General features: G+C 34.2%; 1 protein-coding gene across 11 annotated transcripts in view; it reads left to right on the plus strand.

The window, feature by feature from the left end:
* The window catches only part of LOC127066243 (acetylcholine receptor subunit alpha-type acr-16), a 262,034-nt gene that overhangs the window by 114,811 nt on the left and 123,538 nt on the right, over positions 1 to 23,685 (plus strand). For all 11 annotated transcript variants that reach the window (XM_050999730.1, XM_050999731.1, XM_050999735.1 and 8 more), the window contains one exon: positions 17,225 to 17,334. In XM_050999730.1, coding sequence (XP_050855687.1) covers positions 17,225 to 17,334 — 110 coding nt within the window. The remainder of the gene's footprint in view (positions 1 to 17,224; positions 17,335 to 23,685) is intronic.

Consider the following 23,685-nt stretch of genomic DNA (forward strand, 5'->3'; position numbering starts at 1 on the left):
ATCTGATCTTAACAACAATGTCTATAAACGTTTATAATAATGACTATTCGTTCGATTGATAACTTAAGGTCGAAAGAAATTCGCAAATTCGCTCATTCGTTTTATCCCAAGAGAAGGAACGTTTTTTCTGCAGCATCACAAAGGAACGAAGGAACGAATTCGATTAAATCGAACTCTAGTCGCGAATACGTCGCGGTATTATTTCTTTGTCTCTTTCTTTCTATTTTCTTTTCTTCTTTTTCTCAATTGTACCTCATCCCCATTCGTGAATTTATGGCACATACTTTTTAATCGAATTATTTCTTTTAATTCGTCGACGAAGAGAAAGCTTCAAGCGCGTCGCTAGAAGATAAATTCGATAAAGAGTAACGAAAAATATGTAGAAATGACGAAACGTAGAATCTTTTTCCGTTGAAAAAGACAAAAAAAAAAGAGAGAATAAAAAAGAAAAAGAAAGAAAAAAAAGCAATAAGTAATAAATGGAAAAAAGAAAAGAACAGTCGGATCGAGGCTCTTTCTTTTTTTTATTTTATTTATTTATTTATTTATTTTTTATCTCTTTCTAGAATCGTAAAGCAGTTGTCTAACTTTGTTGGTGTCCTTTAAATTCGAAACTCGCTCGAGATTCATTCGGATGTATTGCTTGGCTCTCGTATCTCTCAGCTTCCGATATTTACGCGTCAGTCGAGCATTACGCTCGAAGTATCGTGCCAAAACGGTTAACAGCGATTTTGTACTTCCTGTCGGTAGTAGACTGTACAGATTTTCTACCTACTTTACATAAAACGCCAAACGAGGAACATAGAAGGAGAGGATATTTATTCGTTTTCGAAAATTGGAGTTTAATCGGTATAGTCTTTCTATTTCTATATAGATATACGTGTATACAATATATATATATATTTTTTTTTATATCTCTATCTCTATCTCTATCTCTCTTTTCTATACTCGTGAAAATTTCATAAGATTATAATGCTCTGTGAGATGCGTTAACATAATTGGAGCAAAATGCAAACATCATTACTCTACTTTTCTTTCTCTCTTTAATATTCTTCGTTTATACGTTAATATTATTTAATTGCATCTTAATTGTCTCTAAATTTCAATGAAAAGAGAATGAGAGAGGGGAGAAAAGAAACAGAACGATACCTAGTCACTTTTAATAAGTACGGTGTGATCCCATAACTGTGGTGTAATTTATTCAACATCAATGTATCAAACAATTGGATAATATCTTTATTATTTGTCTCCCTCTCTTTCCTTCTACCATTAATATCTTATCACATCTGTTATTTATTAGTTATACGTATTTGCTCCTTCGAGACGGAAACGTTTAATCCGATCAACCTTTATCACGTTATACAGAGTACGTTTCGAATCGTGACATTTTCCCTAAATTCTAGCTTGGTATTGTCTATTCCGAGAGAACGTCAGGCATATTCACTGTGTGTTTCGTACATCGATTTTCTCTCTCTCTCTCTCTCTCTCTCTGTTCTTCGCACTCTAATTCCGATCAGAATTATGTGGACGGACATTGCAAGGCAACGAAGGTAAAGCAGGACATCTAGGCTTTCGAGGTACTACCAGTTAGCCTTATTCATGAGGAGGAATTTGCAGAAACCACACACGTGGTCCTAATACGTGCCATCACTTATATGTATATATATATATATATATATATATATATATATATATATATATATATACTCTTCTCTCCCTCTCTCTCTTTCTCTCTTTCTTACTTTACATCTTCACTGAATCACATCGATAATCACGAAATTTTTCAACGTAATATTGTATTATAAATCATTTTTACAATTCATTTGATTGTATCATACGATATTAATTTTATTGCATAATAACAACGATATCTAATTAATGATTATATCGCGATTGATCGTATATATCGATTGATACTTTTTTGTTTCGCAAATTATATAATTAAAATTTTCTTTTATAGATCATTTGTGGAATGTTAAATATAAAATTGTTTCATCGAAATCAGATTCGTAGAATTTTTATCTTATCGTCTTTTATTGCACTTTGACGACGTCGTTCGCGACAAGAAATAAATAAGATATAAGGAAAGTAAATGCGTTAGTTTGACGTTTCTTAGATAACTAACAATCGAAGAAAGCAAATATAACGTCGTCTGACGTCGATATTTGTCTCGTTTGTAAATTAACTCTGTTTTCCTGTCAGCGCTATTTTCCTTAAAGGATATTTCATTATCTTAATAATCTTCGAAATTCCCTAATTAAGCACGAGTTACGCCGACGAAACGTTGTCCTACTTGGATTTCCTTCCTTCCTTCCTTCCTTCCTTATGTCGACTACATTTTACCTACGAGAATATATATATATATATATATATATATATATATATATATTTCATGTTTGCTCGCATTCACTATAATATAGGTTTGTTTCTACGAATTGCATTATGCTATCTCGAGATGGGTTGTATGCGATGAGATATTTGCAATTACGGTGAGCCATGGAAGGAGATAGCATTCATGTGAATATATATATATATATATGTATATACATATATGTATATATATTTCATATATATATAAATATATATATATATCTACATTTATATATTATTATTCCTTTATCTATATATAATACATATATATTATATATCTGTACAGAATATAATATATATATATATATGTGTGTGTGTGTATAAATGCTGTATGTACAACCTAGATATAGCTATATTAATCTCTCGGTCCAATGAGATTTCAGATGAAATCAGCTCGTGATGCGTGACGACACGCTAAACGTTGTTATATCTTTTAATCCGTTTAACGTTCGATGCATCGTATGCAATTAATCGTATACTATTTCAAAAAGGGTATTTGAAAATTTTAAAAGAAAAAAATCGATATAATTAGTTTCTCCTTATCTTTCCCTCCCTCTCTATCGTTTTCGTTTCCTTTTATTGTTATCGTCGTTGTTATTATTTTTCTTCTCTCCTTTTTTCTCCCAAACATTTCGACGCTCGAAATAATCGAGTATGGAATTATCGCGAATGGAAAATAAATTCAATCGAATCGCGCGTGAGACATCTACGCACACTTTCCAAGTGCATAATGTGCAACTATAAATGAACGAAAAACGGCGAGCCTGTCGTTGCATATTTCACATTCGATTATATTTGCAGTTATCCCAAAATATATTTCGAACGATGTCACGATCTCATTGATTTACGTATTTTCTTCGAATGATCGCATTGAACGTTTTAAACGAACAAATCTTGAAAATTCCTATAATTCGTGCTGGCACATAGATATTTAAATAAAAAAATATCAAACCATAATCCGCGCGTTTGAATTGTGTGTTCCCTAACGAAAAAAAAAAAAAAAGAAAATTTCATCAGTCAGCAAGAAATCTTAACGAGATTTATTCGTATTGTTTCCGTGTTATTTGCAATGAAAGAAAAAAGAGAGAGAGAGAAAAAAAAGGAAAAGCCGAAAAGAAAGAGACAAAAATCTTCACCCTTTAACATTTTTAAGCGTTTCGTGTACATTTTAATACAGCTTTAATTTTTTTAATACATCCAATGTTCCTCGATTATTCTTCGTTTTCATCTTAATTTTGATCGAGTAATTATATACAATACAATAACATAATTACAATACAATAACATAATTACAACAATAATAAATAAATAAATAAATAAATAAATAATATAACATAATAATCACTCTATATTATGCGATAATAATATTCGTGTTTAATTTTACGCGAATTTCATTCGCTCGACGAATAATATAACGTCTTCCTCGTGCACGCAAATCTCCAAAGTTTTATCTTAGCATTTTAATCTCCCACGGGACACTAATTCGTTAATCAATAGTACCAGCACCGACGTTCGTTAAGGATCGATTAAAGTTTCAGGCGTCAAGCCGAAATTTCACTCAAGCCATCGCGTCGAGCTTTTCCTTCCTTTATCTCTCTCTCTCTCTCTCTCTCTCTCTTTCTCTCTGTTCTCTAAGCCGCTGAGATTCGAGGGAAAGCTTTTACCGGAAGTTATAGGTTGGCTCGCTCTACCTCAGCGACGTAGTACGAGCTTTAGTAGTACGACGCGACGTCTTCTCTTCTTCTCTTTCGACCAATTATGTGAATTGCATTTTTTTTTCCTCCTCTCTCTCTCTCTCTTTCTCTCTCTCTCTCTCTCGCTAGTTTTTTTTCCTTTCATTTTTTTTTCTTCCTTTCTTTTTTTTCTTCTCTATACCTTTACCCTCTTTCTTCATTGCCGTCCATTACCACGCCGAACTTCGTCGTGTCCTCGTTCTCCAAGCCGACATAATGGAACATTTAATAGGCTCGTCGCGCCTCGAAACTCCGACGATATGTAATTACATGCATAATTGTGCACACATAATTACCAACCTTCCTGGGACGACCTTATAAATATAATATATTTCTTAATCGTATTTTGCTTTGCCTGTGTATACGTTTTCTTTTCTCCTACTTATGTTCGTTAATTTATGCTTATAGTATCGCTAAGGGGAAACGATTTTTCCATTTCCTCGAGTATCTAAAAGTTTTAGTTTTATTCCAATATTTTCTTCCTTCTTCCTCTTCTTTTTTTTCCTCTACTTATTCTTTGACTTCGTTAAATTTTTATTTCCCCCTTTTTTCTCTCTCTCTCTCTCTCTCTCTCTCTTTTTTCTCCTCCTCTATACAACTTCACGTAATTTTCTCGGTAATAACATTTTCTCGAGTTATTATTAATTGTCGAAACAGTTGTATAATTTGCGAGTTAACGTGCACGTATCGTCTATCGCGTATAGCGTAGATCCTCTCTCTCTCTCTCTCTCTCTTTTTCTCTTTTTCTGTTTTACAACGATGTCGTAACTTGCAAAAGTTCGAAGAACATTATGGATCGTCGTCAGTAAAGAGGAAGCTCGTAAAGCCAATTAGCGTTGCGTCGGAGGTGTGCGAACTTTCTTGAGCTCCCTTCGTTATCATCGTTATTCTATCGTGATGATAACAAGAATCGCTCGTTAAGATTAATTTAAGCCGGTTAGAATTGATTTTATGAAGCGTTCGTTCTTTCCTTCTATCGACGATCAACGATAATATTTTAACATTGGTCGAATGTAAGTATACTTAATCCAGAAAATTAGGTATCCAAGTTTGTCCGATTTTATCAATAAGAATAAAAAAGAAAAAAAGAAAAAAATGAATCCGTCAAAGATTCAAAGACTTTTCAAACGTCGAATTAATCGATTTATAACGATTACCTATTAATAGTAATTTTTTATTGAATAGAGTTCCAAGGTGATATATAATTTCATTCACTCTTGTTGCACTTTACTTATACACTTGTCGGCAGCTTACCCAACGGATTATGCGTAAAGCTACGCTTTGGTCGAACACATTGGCCCACCACCGCTTGGCTGACCGATCAGCCGTAGACTGTTTGGCCAAGCCGACGAGCGTTTGTGGATTCAGCCGGATAAATTGCGGGTTGCTCGACAATAGACGTTCCGGTAAACGTTCAGTGTCGAACGTTAATACGAGTCGTTCTGTATAACGTAAAAATGGCAACGAGCCGGTTAACGCCCTGTTAAAATCATAGAGAAAAGCAACTACGAAAACGTTTACGGTTAACGTTGAGGTTTTCGGTTGTCACATACACAAGTTCAAATCATTCTCTCAGGAAATTAACATTGCGTATGGTACGACGTTTTTATTATCGAAATTCGATAATAATTACGTTCTCAAAATCGTATAATAAAAATTCCTATGGAATCTGGAATTATATAGATATCATTCGATCGTAACGTACGAGAGGAGAAAGATGGAAACTTACAAAATTTGAATTTGTTTTCTTCTTTTCTCTCTTTACTCCCCCATTTGGAATATTTTATACGAAGAGATATATCGCGTAGGCATGGAACGTGAACGATCTCTGTTCCTGATACGCGTATTTTTTTTTCTCCCTTTTCTTTTTCTTTTTTCTTTTCTTTTTTTTTTGCGGTCTCGAAAATATCGCTCTGATCGGCGAACGTTATTTATTTAAAATTTCGATGGGTGGTGTATAAAGATAGATATGTCGTACGTGTTCGTTTTTGTTTACTTATTTACACGTTTATCGTTCGTTCGTCTAAAAAAAAAAAGAAGAAAAGAAACGAGAAGAAAGAAAAAAAGAAAAAGAGACCGAGAGAAATAAAATAAAACGAATATAAAAAAGAGAGAAAACAGAGAATAAATATAAAAGTAGCATAAGAGTAGCAGCTGTACATTCTCGAGCTCTATGAAATCTGAAATAATTTGTGATAATTGTTTATGCCGTTCGATACTTGTCGACGATACTCTAAGCTATAAGGAAACTTTGGCATTCGAATAATTTTCGCGTAACAAAGTGTATACTGATTACAATTACACGTAACCGTCTCTGCTTTATTGTATTACCAAGTAGTTCCTAGTCGAGGACCTCTGCAACGGAACTTTGGAAACATACTGAGGAGCAGACCGATGGAGTAGAATATATTCTAAGTTTGTTTTCACAAGATTCGTGCTCCTGGCACGAAACTGTAGATATTCATCTCTCTGACAATTTTCATCGTTGTAACGGGTTGAGAAAACAGAATGAGAGGAACGAACGTCAAAAAGAAAAATATATTACAAGTATTTCATAAAATTCGACGCTCGTATTCCTGATAAACGTGCGATTGATTTTAAGATATATATATATATATATATATATATATATATATATATATATATACACAACAGAAATAGAGAGATAAAGAATATTTCTTTTTTCTGTCAACGTGTTCCACGAGAAAGTTATCGATTAATATTTATTTTCTTTTACCTTACGAAAAAGATAAAAAAATATTAATCAATGAAGTTTTATTTTAATAACGAAAAGAAAAACAAAAGAGAGGAAAATAAGAAAGAAAAAGAGAAAAAATATGTAAAAAATTAAACGGAATTAAATTCCGCAATCGATAAAAATTGAAAAACGATTCGTTTGTTCATACATACATACATACATACATACATACATACATATAAATAAATATATCTATATATCTACTTATACGCAGAAATAGGAACAATTTCCAAGCTGATTTGAAACTTTAATTAACGTCCCGGTGTTGGCACGAACGTAATTCTAAAAGCTGCAGCATACTATGCGTCATCATTGTCGAGACAATGTGTCTCCGTGCTCTTACTCTGTCGTTGTCGGTGTTACTGCTGCAAATAGGATAGAACGCGGAAAGACGGTAATAAGTTCACAAGGGAACTCAAGTGAACGAGCGCGAAGAAGAGAAGGACATGAATACAAATAAACGAGGTGGCAAAGGAGGAAAATGAAATTAATGCAAACCAGAAGGGAATGAATGAATGAACGAATGAACGAATGAATGGATGAATGAATGAAAGAACGAACGAACGAACGAACGAACGAACGAACGTACAAACGTACAAACGAACGTATGTTTCGTTCCACACACGAGAAATCAACGAAGAAGAGAGAAGGGCATCTTTGAAAAAATTGTTTGATCCTATTCTCCCTTTCCTCCCTTATTCTCTTCTCCTTTCTTCGTTCTCTATTTTCAACTCGTCACAACATTCTTTCTTCCTTTTATTATCAACGAGATTGAGATATTAATTATTACTATTATTGTTATCATCGTTATCGTTATTATAGATATACTTAGCTAATTATTTCATTGACAAAGTATAACATCAAAGGGTAATCTACGAAATTATTATAACAGATTGCTCATTAACGATAATGACTTGCGAATACTTGTGGTTATATTAATTGGGAATAAACGTAAACCATGAAGTTTTTCTTTTGAAATTTATCAGGAATTTCAGAATCGCGAAATTCGAATGGGTTTAGTAGGAATGTTTCGTTACGAGTTAAGTCAAGCTATTGGAAAGAGAGAGAGAGAGAAAGAGAAAGAGAGAGATAGATAGAGAGAAATAGAGATTGCGAGAGAGAGAGAGAGACTTTCCTTTACCAAAATCAGTCGGATAGCATTCCCTTACACCAGGTTGACTCGCATACGTATTTCGTATTTGTCGATTCCCTAAGCCGTGAAACGTGCACGCACCTGGTGTACATGTCATGGCTGATGCGGAAGCGTACGGAATAGATTCGATCGTGCCATTTGATTTTAGAGTAAATAGAATCATTCGTCGTCGTTAGGACAAACGAGAGTTACGCAGGTATGTACGTAGCCACATACGTATATACATATATAGATCGGTACATAGATGCATTATATACGTTACATGGAAGAGAAAGAGAGATGGATAACTAAAGTTAATTAGAATACCGCGGAATCATCGATCCATCGATCCATCGATAGATCGATCGAATTATCGATAAATCGATTGCTCGATTCGTCCTATATATATATATATATATATATATATATATATATATATATATATATATGTGTGTGTGTAATATCTAATCGTAGATTAATATTATATATTTAAAGTTAATCAGCTGATAGATACGAAAGATAAATCGTTAAAATTAATTCTCGATATATCGGGTTAAAATGATTTCGTTAAGTACGTACGTCGTTCGCGAAGAGCACAAAGATCCTCTACGTGTGTTCATGCCGGGTTCCGAAGCAATTTGCTACTCTCGTATCCATCAGAGAGAGAGAGAGAGAGAGGGAGAGAGATAGCACGAACAGAAATTACACCAACGAAGCACCCTTATCGTTCTAGTCATTTCGCTAAAATGACTGAATATAACACGAATACGTTACGTGTTATATTTCCTATTAGCTACGCTATACGACTATCAAATATGGAGATGGAACGAAAGAAAGAAAGAAAGAAAAAAAAAAAAGAAAATAGAAAAGAAGAAGAAGAAGAAAAATATAAACGGCTAGATTTTTCGTTGCTAAAGTATAGCGACATCGTGTGGTTACGAAAAATTAAATAGAAGGAACGGAAATAAAAGGAAAGATATTGAAGAAAAGGAGGAAAAAGAGGAAAAAGAAAGAAAAAAACACGAACGGTCTCGATGGAAGCGTTAAAAAATTTCTCTCCTATTTCTCTCTCTCTCTCTTTCTTTCTTTCTTTCTTTCTCAGTCTATTCGTCTGTCTTTCTTTCTCTCTCTCTCTCTCTCTCTCTCTCTCTCTCTCTCTCTATCTCTCTCTTTCTGTCATTCACGATCGTACGGATGATCCGTTCCAGTTCCATGAATCAACCCCCAACCTCTTACCCCTCTTACCCGTCGTATACATACATAAAAGCAATGCAAATAGCCTTTCAATTTTTATGCATTTCGAATATATATTCAGCCGCACGAATGCCCCCTTATCTTCGCGCGAACATACAATGCATTTTCGATGGAACCCGAAGGAAGAGCTTTCGCTATCATCCTTTTGGTTATGGCATAGGATTCCGTAACATGGCGTTAAATTAATCTATAATTTTTTGTAACTAATTTTTTCTTTTTTTCATATACATGTATGTATAATTTATTTTTTTTTCTTTCTTTCTTTTTGTTTGGTTTATCGATAACAACGATTTACGATGCATCCATTTCGACGTTTCATGTATATGTATGTACGTACGTACGTACGTATGTATGTATGTAAAGATTTAAGGGTTGCCACGATAAGGAACCAAATGTAAACGATCTAAAACGTAGTATACGTAGTATACGTAGCAAGTACTACGTAGATGGCTCGATATAACATCGAATGAAGAATTCAAAGTACTTACATACATACGGTTGAACCGAAGCAGATTTAACTCATACTACACGTTCGACCTAATCTATCCTAAGCTAAGCTTGCACAAGTTACACCGAGTAGACCAAGGGCAATCTCTGCTCCTCCATAGCATAATCCGATAATTCTAATTATCCTAACAAGATCAATAATTTCTCTCTCATCCTACGGAACGGAGAACAGCTGCTTCCTTGACGTTGACACGCGTCCATGTCCGATGCCTAAGTATCTCATTTTTTCTTATTTATTCTTGTCAAATGGAAAGAAAAGAAAAAAGAAGAAAGAAGAAACAGAGAGAATACGAAATATATCAAATAATATAAAAATATATAGTATTTATAAGATTGTAATGAAACGTGTATTCGTTCATTCGAAACATTTTATTTTCTAAATTTCGAACGCTTTTACTAATTATTATTCCGTTTCATTAGTCGATCCTAAATTTTCTCTCATAAAGAGCTCTCTCTCTCTCTCTCTCTCTCTCTCTCTCTCTCTCTCTCTTTCTCGCATACACATATACAGTTTACAAGTATACTCGTTCGTAAATACGTACATTCACATGTAAAATATGTTCGAGTTATGTTATAGAGCTTTTCATCGGTATTATTATTAATTCAGGTGGCTAATGCGAACGATTCGTATTCGAACGTAATTAAGAGCTCTATCGCACGACTAGTACTAGTCCATCGATGATTTCTCCTTTTGCTTCTCGTCTCACCAAACTTGTATTGGTATACGTGCATATATTCGTGCGTGTACGTATCTCTGTGTATGTGTGTGTGTTTGTACGAACGAGTTCCGATAAATCCGAGCGAAAAACTCTCAGCTCTTTTCCCAGACTCGTTTCATCCATTTTACTTCTCTTTTCGTACGTCCGTGAGATCTGTATTTTTTTTTTTCTTTTCTTTTCTTTTCTTTCCGAAAGGGAAAATGGAAGTAGTCGGTGGTCCAAGTGTGGAGAAAGAGAATTCGAAAGACCACATATTTTTTCTATCTGATCATTTGGAACCAAAGAAGACGAAGAAGAAGGAAAAGAATTACATACCCGCGTTTTTTTTTTTTTTTTTTTTTTTTTTTTTCAATTGAATCGCTCGATATTACAAATTTCATTTCGTCCAATTATCTTTCGTAATTATTTCAAGAATTTGCTTTCTTTCTTTCCTTTTCTTTTCTTTTCCTTTCCTTTTCCCTCTCTCTCTCTCTCTCTCTCTCTCTTTCTTATCTATTTTTTTCTTTTTTTTTGTTAAACGTTTCACTCTCAAGAAAAAGTTGTCCTCTCTCTTTCTTCTTCTACTTCTTTTTCTTCTTCTTCTTCTTCTTCTTCTTCTTTTGTAACAAAATCTATAAAAAGCTGTATAAATGTAATTCTTGTAAATTCGTACGATAAAAAGTTTCATTAACACGCGAGAGATTTTCTAAAAGCATGAAAAGTTTTTAACGAGCTGTCTCCTTCTCTCAGTCTCTGTGATCCGTACACATTTCTTTTTCCTTGTTTTTCTAATCGGATACAATGAAAAACTTGATAATGCTCGTTCAAGATCTTTTACAAATCTCTCGAACATTCTTTAGCGTAACGAAAAAAAAGAAATGAAAAAAAAAAACGAGAAAAAAGACAAATTGAAAAAGTCTCTCTCTTTTTCTCCCTGTCATTTATGAACAAACGAACAAAGATCATCGAATACGTGTGGTTAGCAAGGCCTCGAAATTATTAGATACTCTATCGATCCTTATACGCTTTCGTATCGATCACTATCGATTCGATTTGATTTCGTTCTTCATTCTCTGTTCGATCGGATCGATCGATATTCATTTTTTCTATCTTTTGTTTTTCTTCTTTTTTTTGTTATAATCTGTAGACCCTCGTTTTCGAATTTCTTGTTTCTTTTTCCTTTTTTTTATCATCCCAGCTTGAAAATAATTTCGCAAAAATGTCACGCGGCACAGTTACGTAGAATAAATACATACAATATTCCACTTTAGGACGTTGCAACAAGTTTTTTATTAAATCCCGAATCCGCACTCAAAAACGTTCGAATAGTTTAACAAGATTTTCAAGCCTTGATTGTTTCAAGTCTTGATTTGGCTTTTCGTAGAGAGAAATTTCACACGGAACATTTCGCGTTGGAGATTTTCACGAGATAACACCGAGAGAATTCTCCTTCGAATTTTCCTTCACCGTAATTGCCTTCGTCAAAAGGAAAGCCGTTGTTAGGAGTTAGGGGGGTTAGTAGGTAAGTAGAAGGGGGTGAATGAAAAACGAGGGATGAGAATCTGTGTGGAGAAACGTGGATGGATGTGGGTGTTGGTGTTGATGTGGGTGTGGGTGGTGATGGTGGTAGGTAGATGATGGCGAGGGGTGAGAAGAGGGGGTGAGAATAGGTAGTGAGGATAAAGGAAGGGGTGTAGAGAAGCAAGGAAATAGCGGTTTCTACTGGAACCACATTGGTCGCCGCGAGCACGTTGCTAGTTCACGCGTAAACCCTTCGAAAGGGAACAACCCTTGGCCGCGGAGTCGATGCGGTCGCGGAAGATCGTGCCGTGGCATTGATCTTAACCCAAAGGCACGCAGTTGCATTAATACGTAGGGGTTATGGGATGGGTAGAAGCATGGTGGGGGCGGATGGGAGTGGGTTTGGCTCGGGTGGTAAGTAGGGTGAGTTTGGTTCGAGCGGTCCAATGTACGTAGCCACTATTGCGGCCTTGTGTGACTTACATACGTCCACTGTCTAACCTCTCGATCATCGAATACGTGTGGTTAGCAAAGCCTCCAAATTATTAGATACTCTATCGATCCTTATACGCTTTCGTATCGATCACTATCGATTCGATTCGATTTCGTTCTCCATTCTCTGTTCGATCGGATCGATCGATATTCGTTTTTTCTATCTTTTCTTTTTCTCCTTTTTTTTTTTTTACACCACAGCTTGAAATACGTTGACGTTAGGGAATACAACATTGTTAGGACAAATTCGTTGGACAAATGTTTGCGTTCGATTATTGGCACAAATATGGGAGTAGATTATACGGATGTAGAATTTTTATGAAAATATGTTAGATCCTCATAAATCGCGTAACTAAATGATGTTTAATTAATTTCTTCGATATGAACTAACTTCGCCGATTTTACACGATGAGATTTTAAATATAACAGGAAGTTATGGGAGGAAACTAAGTTTAAGAAGAATATCAATTTTAGTTTTCACATTTCATCTCGAAATCCGGAGGTAGGTATTTCGTGATTCAGGAAGATTAAAGGCCACGAAGGAATAGCGTAGGAGGAATCGTAATAACAAGAAGTGGTACGCGAATAAACGCCGTTCCGACCGGAAAGGAAAAGCCTCCTCCTCTATATTTCTTTCTTTTCCTTGCTTTTCTTTTTCTCTTTTACGTTTTTACTATGTCACACAGTCGTCTCTTGCGATTAGTTTTTCGATACGAAAAACAAAATGAATTTTTCCCCCCTCTTCCTCATTTTTCATTTCTCTTTTTTGTCTGTCTTTCTTTTTTCTCCTTCTTCTTTTTTTTTTTAACAAAAAAAAAAAAGAACTCGTATAAATTTAGGTCGATTGCATCTTAGTCGATCGTTTCCGAAAGAAAAATAAATAAATAAATAAATAAATAAATAAATAAATAAATAAATAAATACATAAAAAAGAATAAAAATAAGAAAACGAGCTCGAATAAATCGTAGGAAAAACAAAGTTAGGAAAGGTCACGAGTTGCTTTTATAAAAGCAAAAGAAAAACAAAGAAAAGGGGGAGAAAAGTGACACGAGAATGAAAGTTAAAAAAGAATATAAAAGAAAACGCGAAAAGGTCCGGTTTCTCTCCGATAAGCCTATTGGACTGGGTTCCTGTCTCGTGTAGAACGATAATAATTGGAGCGTCAGGATGATTTATAGATGCCTATAAATTCGCGAGGGATATTGCAAATGGACGGACAAAGCATGAACATCGTACGTCTCTTTATCGTTCGACCCTTCGATCCCTTCGAAGTTAATAAAACTTATTTAACCTACGTGAAGAAGAGGATGGAGAATAAGAGAAAAAGAAAGAGTGAGAGAGAGAGAGAGAGAGAGAGAGAAATTTATATACAGTACACATATACATATAATGAAAATAGGTCTATCTCTTCGTACTTACCCTTCGGCTCGTGTTAAGTGCATTTCTTATTGGTGGATTCCATTGGAGAAATGCGGAACGTAGACTCGGCCAAGTTTATCCATTACGTCGCACGAATAAAAACACCTGCTACCCGAAAGTTCGATCGATGAGTAGTCGCTCATGTTTCTTTTGCCTCTCTCTTTTCTTTTAGCCCTTATCCTGGTATCCCCATTGTTTCTTACACATTGGAATTCTCTTTAGCGCGTGACGTTAAAGAGGAGGAGATCAAGCAAGAAGGGATATTTATTATTAATCACCGAGAATGTGGGATACTGTTGCATACTTATACTTTACGGATGGCGATTTGAAGAGAAAAGAAAAAAGAAATATTTACTACATAGGTATTTATATATCGTGTGTAATAATATTTGTTAGAAATAAAAAATTTTGTCGAATAAAAAGGACGAGACGTAATGGTCAGGATTTAATATTAAATGATATGAAATATTATAGCTCGTTAAGAACGTCGTATCTTGCATAAGGGAAGAGCGACAGAAAGATATATATCTATATATATATATATAAGAGAGAGAGAGAAAGAGAGAGAGCATGCTTGCTCGCGAAAGGGATGGCTTTGGATGGCTTCTCAGCAAGATTGAAAGCCAAGATTTTCGAGCACAATGGATGTGACTCCTACGATCCAGGAATAGAAGAGGAGAACCTCTCTCGTTTTTGCCTCTCGTCCTCTATGTGCTTGTATTGCCAGGACAATAGAAATCTATGATAGATTGTCGGATCTAATTTTGTTTGACTTTGATATTTCCCTATGAGAGGAAAGAGAGGAAGAGAGAGAGAGAGAGAGAAAGAGAGAGAAAGGGAGAGATACGTAGATCATTTTATTATTGAATATTTTCATACGGTTTTGTCCTTTTAAATCAACTATCATAGAGATTAATAATAGGATATTTCGTTTCCTACGATGAAAATGAAAATGTAAAGGCAAATAATTCACAGACGGTGCACACACCCCAACGCGAAAGGATATAAATTGAAATATCGGCACGAATTCCATTTTCTCTGTTAATTTTGCACAAGCTTTACGTTACTTTCATCGGCGTACGTTAAAAGTTAGCAGAGTTTAGAGTGCTCTCCTCTCTCTCTCTTTCTCTTTCGTTCTCTCAATAAATCGCGTTCCACGCTTTGAGTTTATTTCCAGCAGTACCGAGCCAATAACAATAACTACTAGAGTAGAGTCATTGTATGCTTCTTGACGTTATAAAATCAAATTTAGAAATTTGCAAGACGCGAGAAAATACGCGTACCTTGCTACGACGCTTTCAGGATACGATTAAGAGAGACCGTTAACTAACTATGTATGTCTATACAGAGATGAACGTTTCCAAATACGTAGAAATTAAATAAACGACCACGATCAAATTTAAAGAGAGAAAAAGAAAAGAGAGAGATCGAGAGAGAGAGAGAGAGAGTAATACGTCCTCGCTAAAAACTTAGGCAAATTAAAAGTTAGATAAGTTTTTTTCTTTTCTTCCTTTCTTGTCTCTTTTTTTCTCTCTCTCTCTCCTCCCACACATTTCTCACATAGAATATAAAAATTGCAATGGAAAACGTATTGCGTTTATGCATGCACTATGAAAACGTTCAACGACGAGACGAGATAACCTCGACGTTTCTTTCGATCGAGCTAAAAACCAGGTCGTCCTGGAGACTTCATCAAATCCCAACTGGATCGTCGCGTCGGCTTGCGAGCTTTTGAAAGAGAGTAATACGCAATGATTCTGAGGCTTTCTTTAATTCTACCATCTTTTTTTCCCCTTCTTTCCTTTCTCTTCTTCTTCTTCTTCTTCTTATTTTTCCTTTTTTTTTGTCGTTGTTGTTTACGCTTTCTTTTCTTTTTTGTTCCTTTTTTCTTTTTTCATTTTCTATCATTTCTTTCTCTCTCTTTTTTTCTTGCTCTTATACGTCGAGTTATCTCGCGTATATACGTGCTATATCATTAACGTAAATATATACGATATAAAAAAATGTATATATATATATGTATACGAGGTATTTAATGTAGCGCGCGATTAACGCGCTTTTTAATGCAACAAAAATATAAAAATTTAATGAACATTTCTAATCTAACGTCAGTACATATCTATGTATGTCAAGTACGTGAAAACGTTTTGTCACGCGATACAAATCTACGGAATCGTTTTTCATGTTTTTCCCAGGAATAATCGTCGTTTTAAAGATACAATAAACGTCGGACAAATTGATGGTAGATAAGTTAGATTATATCTATCCATCCATCCATTCATCTATCCATCCATCCATTTATCTATCTATCTATCTATCTATCTATCTATCTATTTATCTATCCATCCATCCATTCATCTATCTATCTATCTATCTATCTGTAAACGTTGTTTACGAAACGTTTCTTCGAAAGGAACCAGACTTTACGATCGAGAGTTTATTCTCTCTTCTTATTGTGTGTTTCATAGAATTCAATCAATTCTAGTCGGGTTGCGTTAACTCGCAAACTTTTCCATTTTAGCTTTGAAAGTATCGTGCAATACGGACGATTAACTCTTTAATGAGAGTACCGTTTGAATTAATCGCATTCGATATAAAATTTCGTTAGAAAGATCCGAAACTATCAAAATTAAAAAGATACAAATTTTTAAATCCTTTCTAAATCTTTAAAACGTGGATTCAATTGCATGTACCTTTCTTCGAGCGAACGTCGAAATGAAAAATCGATTCGATCGGAAAGTTAAAAAAAAAAAAAACGTACGACCAAAAAGTAAAGTAAAGATTAAACTCACTTTTAAAAGGTACCTGGGTACTTAGCTACCAACCTATCTAAACGTTTCGTTGTTGAATTCTCTTAAGTATTAATCTCGGCGTCGAGGAAAAAGCCAAGTTTGTTGTTACTCACTTTTAGCGATCGAAACTTTTCAATACTTTTTTTTTTCTTTGTTTTTCTTTTTTTTTTTTTTGCTTCTTTCGTTCATCGTCGGACCTTTTGTACAAACTACTCCTCTCTTTTTCTCGCAAACTTCACTATTTACGGATTACAATCTTCTTAAGGAACATTTACTTTATGAAATCGATCATTTTTTTCTTGTCCGAAAATGATATCGTTAGTGTTACGATAACTTGAAGAATCTTGATGGTACGCTTATTTATTGTTATACACACTTTGATACAATGATTTATCTACAAGTGATAAATATCCAAAATTTTTGTTTTTAAATGAATCATCGTTCATCGTCGTTTTATTCCTTTTCTTTTTTTTTCTCTCTTCTTTGTCGTAATCGTACGAATAATTGAAAGAGAGAATTTTGTATTTTTTTTCTGTGTTTGTTTCAGTCTTGGAACGACTACAATTTACAGTGGAATCAATCGGACTATGGCGGAGTTAAAGATGTCCATATAACGCCGAACAAGGTTTGGAGACCGGATATCCTCATGTACAATAGGTAATCTGATCATATTTACGCTTCCGCAAAACAGCTTTAGCCCGTAAAATCGCGACTCCGTTAAATTGCATCGATATCGATTCGTTTCCTACTCGCGTCTTAATCTATTGATCGCGTTTTTTTAAACGCTATCGATATATTTCATTATTAAATAAAAATCGTATATTTCGCGACGCGTTTAACATCGATTAATACGAAAGATATAAACGAAATATAAATCGTCGTTTGTTAAAAAAGAAAAAAAATGCACGAATCTCTTCCGTCGATCGTCTCCAAAAAGGATGCGTTAAAAAAAAAATAAAAGGATAAAAAAAGAAAATCACGTAATTTAATCCGCGCCATTTAATGTTCGGCATACCAAACGGATTATAACAATGCTGACGTTAACGTAATTTAGTATGATTTAAATTTGACTAAATAAACGTACGTTTAATTAGAGTATTAAATTGAATTTAATCTATGTACGCATCGCGATCGTGACGGACACAAGAGAACACACAGCCGGGACATAGTTCGAATTGAAAATCGATTGAGAATGACGGGTGCGCGGAATCAACGCGGAAATTGAAATGAAAATATCGGTCGAATGGATTAGTCGACATTCGTATCGTAATCTGTCGTTACGCGGAATGCTTCGTCGTTTCGATAGAATAGGCGGCCTATCTAAAAATATTTTTAAGCCAATCTCTTATAAATGGCATTTCATTCGAGACAAATGTTCGATCGATGCGAATGGACATTGAGAAAAGAAAACAAAAAGAACAAAATTATATATATATATATATATATATATATATATATATATATATATATATATAATGGACGGTTCGCGTCGTTAAAAGAAATAAAAAAAAAAATTTAATAAAATTAAATTAAAAAATATATATATATATATTCCGTATCGTAAACAAAACTAAGATTTTGAGAATGTTTCAGAGAAACCTCACGAAGAGACTATGATATCGCGCTGCTTACGTACTTGCGCTTTTATGCGAGCTCGAAATCATTTCTTGTTTTCCTTTTTACTTTTCTTTTTTTTTTTTCTTTTTTCTTTCTTTTCTCTTATTTTTTCTCACACACACACACTCTCTTCATGTCGTTTAATTTTTTGTCGGTACGTTTCTTTCCTTTCCTATATCTTTTTATATTTTTCTCAATTTTGTTTCTTTCTCATTTTGTTTTTTTTTACTCTACTCTCACGGTCTATTCGTCAAAAGACCAGACAGAATAGATCAAATTTTGTTGCGTTCATTATCATTATGTTACACACGAGCACATATATATATATATATATGTGTGTGTGTATGTGTGTATTTATATTTATTTTGTTTTTTCTTTCTTTCTCTCCCATTTAATGTAATGAGAATAATTTAAAAGTGACATTAAGGGTACGTAAAATTTCTCCCAGTGTTGCTTTGCATTTTATTATAAAGTATTATTATATTTATATAGGTATACATGCGTATATATATATACTCGAGAAACCCTACTCCCGACGTGCATGTTTTCATTTGATACTTAGAAAAATATATTATATTTATAAATATTAAATATATATATATATGTATATATACATATATATATGTATGTGTATATATGTATATTATATATATACACATACTTACAGCTATTTGTAATATGTACACATACGTTATTTTAGTTGTATATATTCTACCTACGTTGACATTTACTCCCGTAGTATAATATATAATTTATACGAGCCGACCGGTTTTTTTCGTCGTTCGTTTCGTTTCGAATGAAATTGAACGCGATCCTGAAAAAAAATATTAATTTTAAAAGACTGGCTTATAAAAAGTAGAAAGGAAAAAAAATATATAAATCGCCAAGTTCCCATTAATAATTCTCGCGTATTATAAAATCGTCGTTGGCTCGTAAAAACAATCTCTCTCATTACTTATCTATCTATCTATCTATCTATCTATCTATCTATCTATCGATCTATCTATCTATCTATCTATCTATCTATCTATCTATCTATCTATCTATCTATCTATCTCTCTCTATCTCTCTCTCTATCTCTCTCTCTCTTTTTGGCACTAAATTATATTACAAATTACGAGAGAAAAGCAAAATTCATAGTCGCATATTAACTATCGATCATTTTCATTTTTCAAAAAGCGTTTTTTCGAGCTTGTCACGACGTTTAATAAAATTTTCAAACGTGTATTACGTATTTAAGTATTTGAAATTTCGCTTCCGCGATACGAAATCGAAACGTGATGTACATACGTACACGCACATGTATGTATAATATATATATATATATATATATATATATATATATATATATATATTACTTATTTATTAGATCAACGTCGTGACAAGCTTGCTTTTCTTAACCCACTATCTTTCTCATAGCAACTAGATTAATTAGTCTTAGGTATTTATAGATCACCACTGTACATCGTGATCCATCGACTCCTATGTGGCTAGCCGTCACTTCGACGTGTTAATCCACGTATCGATGGTCCCGAATATTAAAATACGACCATCGTTCACCATTGATCGACACCACGACGTTGTTAAGAATCGATCAATCGAAATTTTCAATTTTCTATATCTCATTAATATCATTTATCATTACGATGAGGATCGAATTATTTTCGAAAAAGGAAGAAAAAACAACAACGAATATCACGAATTGTCTCAGCGATAAAAAAGAAAAAAAAAAGAAATAAGAAAATAAAAGAAAAAAAAACTATTCATTTGACAAAATAACTTGATGAATATTTATTATTTCGAAATTGGTATTTATACTCGCGGTAAAGTCGTTTGAAAAATTTGGAGAAATATAAATCGTACTGGATCGTTGATCGCGCCCGACGATTAATCATCATTTGAATGTATAAGGTGTCGCAAAATTAGAATATTTTTCATCGACCGTGTCCAACGCGGGTATATCGATTTTAATCCAATTAAACGTTCACTTCGTTCAACCGATTCCCCGTACTTTCATTTTCAGATTGAGTTTGTTTTGTAAAAAAAAAAAAAATGTTGGCAACGTTGTTCCTCGTATCATCGATATCGATTTCGAGAGGAGTAGAAACAGAAAGAAAAGAAAAGAAAAGAAAAGAAAAGAATTTTACAAATAACACGAATCTTCCGAATTAATAACGTCAATTAAAAATTCATCTCTGTTGTTGTAATCTTTCTTTTCATCCCCTCGGACCTCCACCCTCTCCATCTTTTTTCTTTCGTATTATTTATCAGACGACAAGAAACAAAACTTGAATCGAGGGGAGAAGTGAGGATAAAAAAAGAATTGGAAATCAAAACGTATGCATTTATTAATGTACCGAGACTGCGTCAGCCCTCCCTCCCCCTCTTCCTTTCTTCCTCCCACTCAGGAGGGTAGAAAAATGCTTAGTCTTAAAATGGTTTAAAAAGAAAACCTAAACAAAAAGAAAGAAAAAAAGAAAATGCTGAACTCTCTGTTCCTTTTTGTCTCTATCTTTCTCTTACTTGGCTTGTAAAACGAGTCTCGAGTATTCCACGCTATCTCAAGAGATACTTTTAGTCGAAGCTACCACCGAATTTAAGCAACCACATAATCCCTTGAGGTTACGATACAGGACTGAATTGAACGTGTTCCTCGTAAAATCCTTTTCATCGTAGACCATTACCCTTTGGTCATATCCTTCGAGGATTTGTCCAACGTCGTAGAACGCGATCGATCGTTTAAACAATTTTTATAAATTGAAAATACGTCGGCTCGATTTATGATTCAACGATATAATCCATAAGATTCTTTCGTTTACGTCATTTAAATCGTTAAGATAATATCGATGATTAAAGAAAAAAGAAAAAATAAAAAGGAAAAATCATTCGATCCGATCGTCCTATGTCGATCGTTGTTAATTATGAACACGAATAGTAAAAAACACGATGAACGATAATAATAATAATAATAATAATAATAATAATAATAATAACAATAATAAAATTATTATTATTATCATTACTATTATAATTATAATATTATAATAATAATATTATTATTATCATTTCAACGATACGGTAGAAATGTATGTACATATATAAATAATAATACATATATAATAATATACATAATAAATTTCGATCGATTCTTAGTCGTATGTAAAAATCATAGAGTGGTATCGATCGTTGGCGAGCGGCGCTCGTAATTATGTGGATAATTAATTGAATCGTAACGTCAGGCTACTACCGCGTTATTGCGTACGACCAAAGGACTGGGCCTGGTGCTTACTCCCTTTCCGTTTGTCCGATTAACGAATGAGAGCTATGAATTTGTTCCTTTCGTTTTGCCACTCGCAACCAAATCGCAACCCTCCCTCGATCAAATATAGACAGGAATCTTCGGAGGGAAAAAGGAATGACCATGAAACTCCGAGCATGAGTCCTCGTGAGGAATGGAATGTGCATACGATTACATAATTTAAATTCGAACGAAGTTGTACGAATCGATGATTTTACATAATCGACAAATTGTAATCTGTTTTTTTTTTCTTTTTTCTTTTTTCTTACGGTAGATTACATAGAAACGATTAATTAAGATTAATTAGGAAGGAATAAAATCTCGAAAATATAAAGTTGTTTCTTAAAGACGAGGAGGAGGAGGAGGAGGAGGAGGAGGAGGAGGGATGTACTAATCGTTTCGTATAACGTTCGAGCATGTTTTTTCTTTTTACGAAGGGAGAAGAGTTTTTATAAAGTCCCTTTCCTAAAAACTTTGTTACGAGAAGAACCTTTAAAAGTATCATTATCTTGCTTCGCCTTTAGAGAGGAAGGATAATTAGCGATTTATCCCGCTCTTTTTCTCTCTCTCTCTCTCTCTATATATATATATATATTTATCTATCTCGTTTTCTCTGTCTCTATCTCTCTCTCTCCCAGAATCGTCTAATCCGTCTAACTTATCTATCTTCCTTCGGCGAACGAGCTTAATGGTATATTCTATAACTTTCTAATATACGAAAATACATTCGGATATCTCTCTCTCTCTCTCTCTCTCTCTCTCTCTCTCTCTTTCTCTATTTCTCCTTTCTATAATATAATATATCTTTCGAATGATCGATTTTATAACGAAATATTTCAGGATTAAATAACGGTGAGAGACATTTTACCTTTGTAAGACGCAAGCTCGGACACATGGGAAAACCTTTTTTCACTCTTCCGTACAAACACGGATTTCGTTTGAAATCCCGAGTCACCGAAAAGCAAAGTTCGAGAGACTATAGGAAGAAAAAAAAAAGAAATAAGAAAAAAGGGAAAAAAGACAAAACTAAGGGGTTGTAGTGGTAAAAGAAAGATTGCTGTAATTAAAGATTCCGTTTGGAATAAGTAATTGGGGTGGGGATGATATAAAAAATACTACGGTTAATATATGTATGAACGCGGAGTTAATTATTCAACGCGAATAAAATCACCCGAACTTCCTTCGTACAGAGATAGCGTTTCGCAAAGAAAAAAGAAAAAGAAAAAAAAAACATGGGTCACGTTCCAAGCACGTTTTTAACTCGAAACGAGTTAACGAGCATTCCTGTCGCACGCTCGATAACCCTCTTCGATTTATATTTACGAATGATTTTACTGTCAAAAAAAAAAAAAAGAAGAAATACAAGCAAGAAGACAAACAAACAAAGAGAAAGAAAAACGAGAAGAAGGAATCGTTTCGAATCGAGAACCAATCGAATTTAGTTTTAATCTCGAACGTATCTCACCAAGGTAAACAAGACTCACCGATACTGTAAATTCTCATAGACTTTTATTCGTATCTATTCATTCGTATTCATACCGTTCCATTATGAACAAAACAATGGTAGATCGTGGCATAAACGGCGTAAACGTTTAATCGTTTCGTAATTTTTCATGAACGAGATAGATCGCTTTTCATGAGGTGTCGCACTCCGTTTAATACGAGACGTGTGTGACTTCCTACGGAGAGAAGATAGAGTTTGAAAATATCTTACTCGGAAGTCGTCGTTTCTCACGAGAGGAAAGATAAGTTTGGACCAGCATAGAGATACGTTATGGTAACTCGTTGGGAAGGTTAACAATCTCTTTCTCTCTCTCTCTATCTCTCTCTCTCTCTCTCTCTCTCTCTTTCTCTGTCTCTCTCTAGGGTATTAGTATTCCAGCGAATTCGGTTCCTAAATCCTAGAATAGCACAAGTCCGTCTTTCTCTCTCTCTCTCTCACACACACACACACACACATATATATACATCTACTACGCGTGCGCACGCACGCACATATACCAATACATTCTCTTTTGGTATTCTCCGACAACGTTGAGAGTTGGAGTTAGAGTTTAGGAGGTGGATGGAACAAGGTAGCTTCGGCTGGTGAT

This window comes from Vespula vulgaris, chromosome 9, assembly GCF_905475345.1.
Source record: "Vespula vulgaris chromosome 9, iyVesVulg1.1, whole genome shotgun sequence".
Classification (NCBI taxonomy): domain Eukaryota; kingdom Metazoa; phylum Arthropoda; class Insecta; order Hymenoptera; family Vespidae; genus Vespula; species Vespula vulgaris.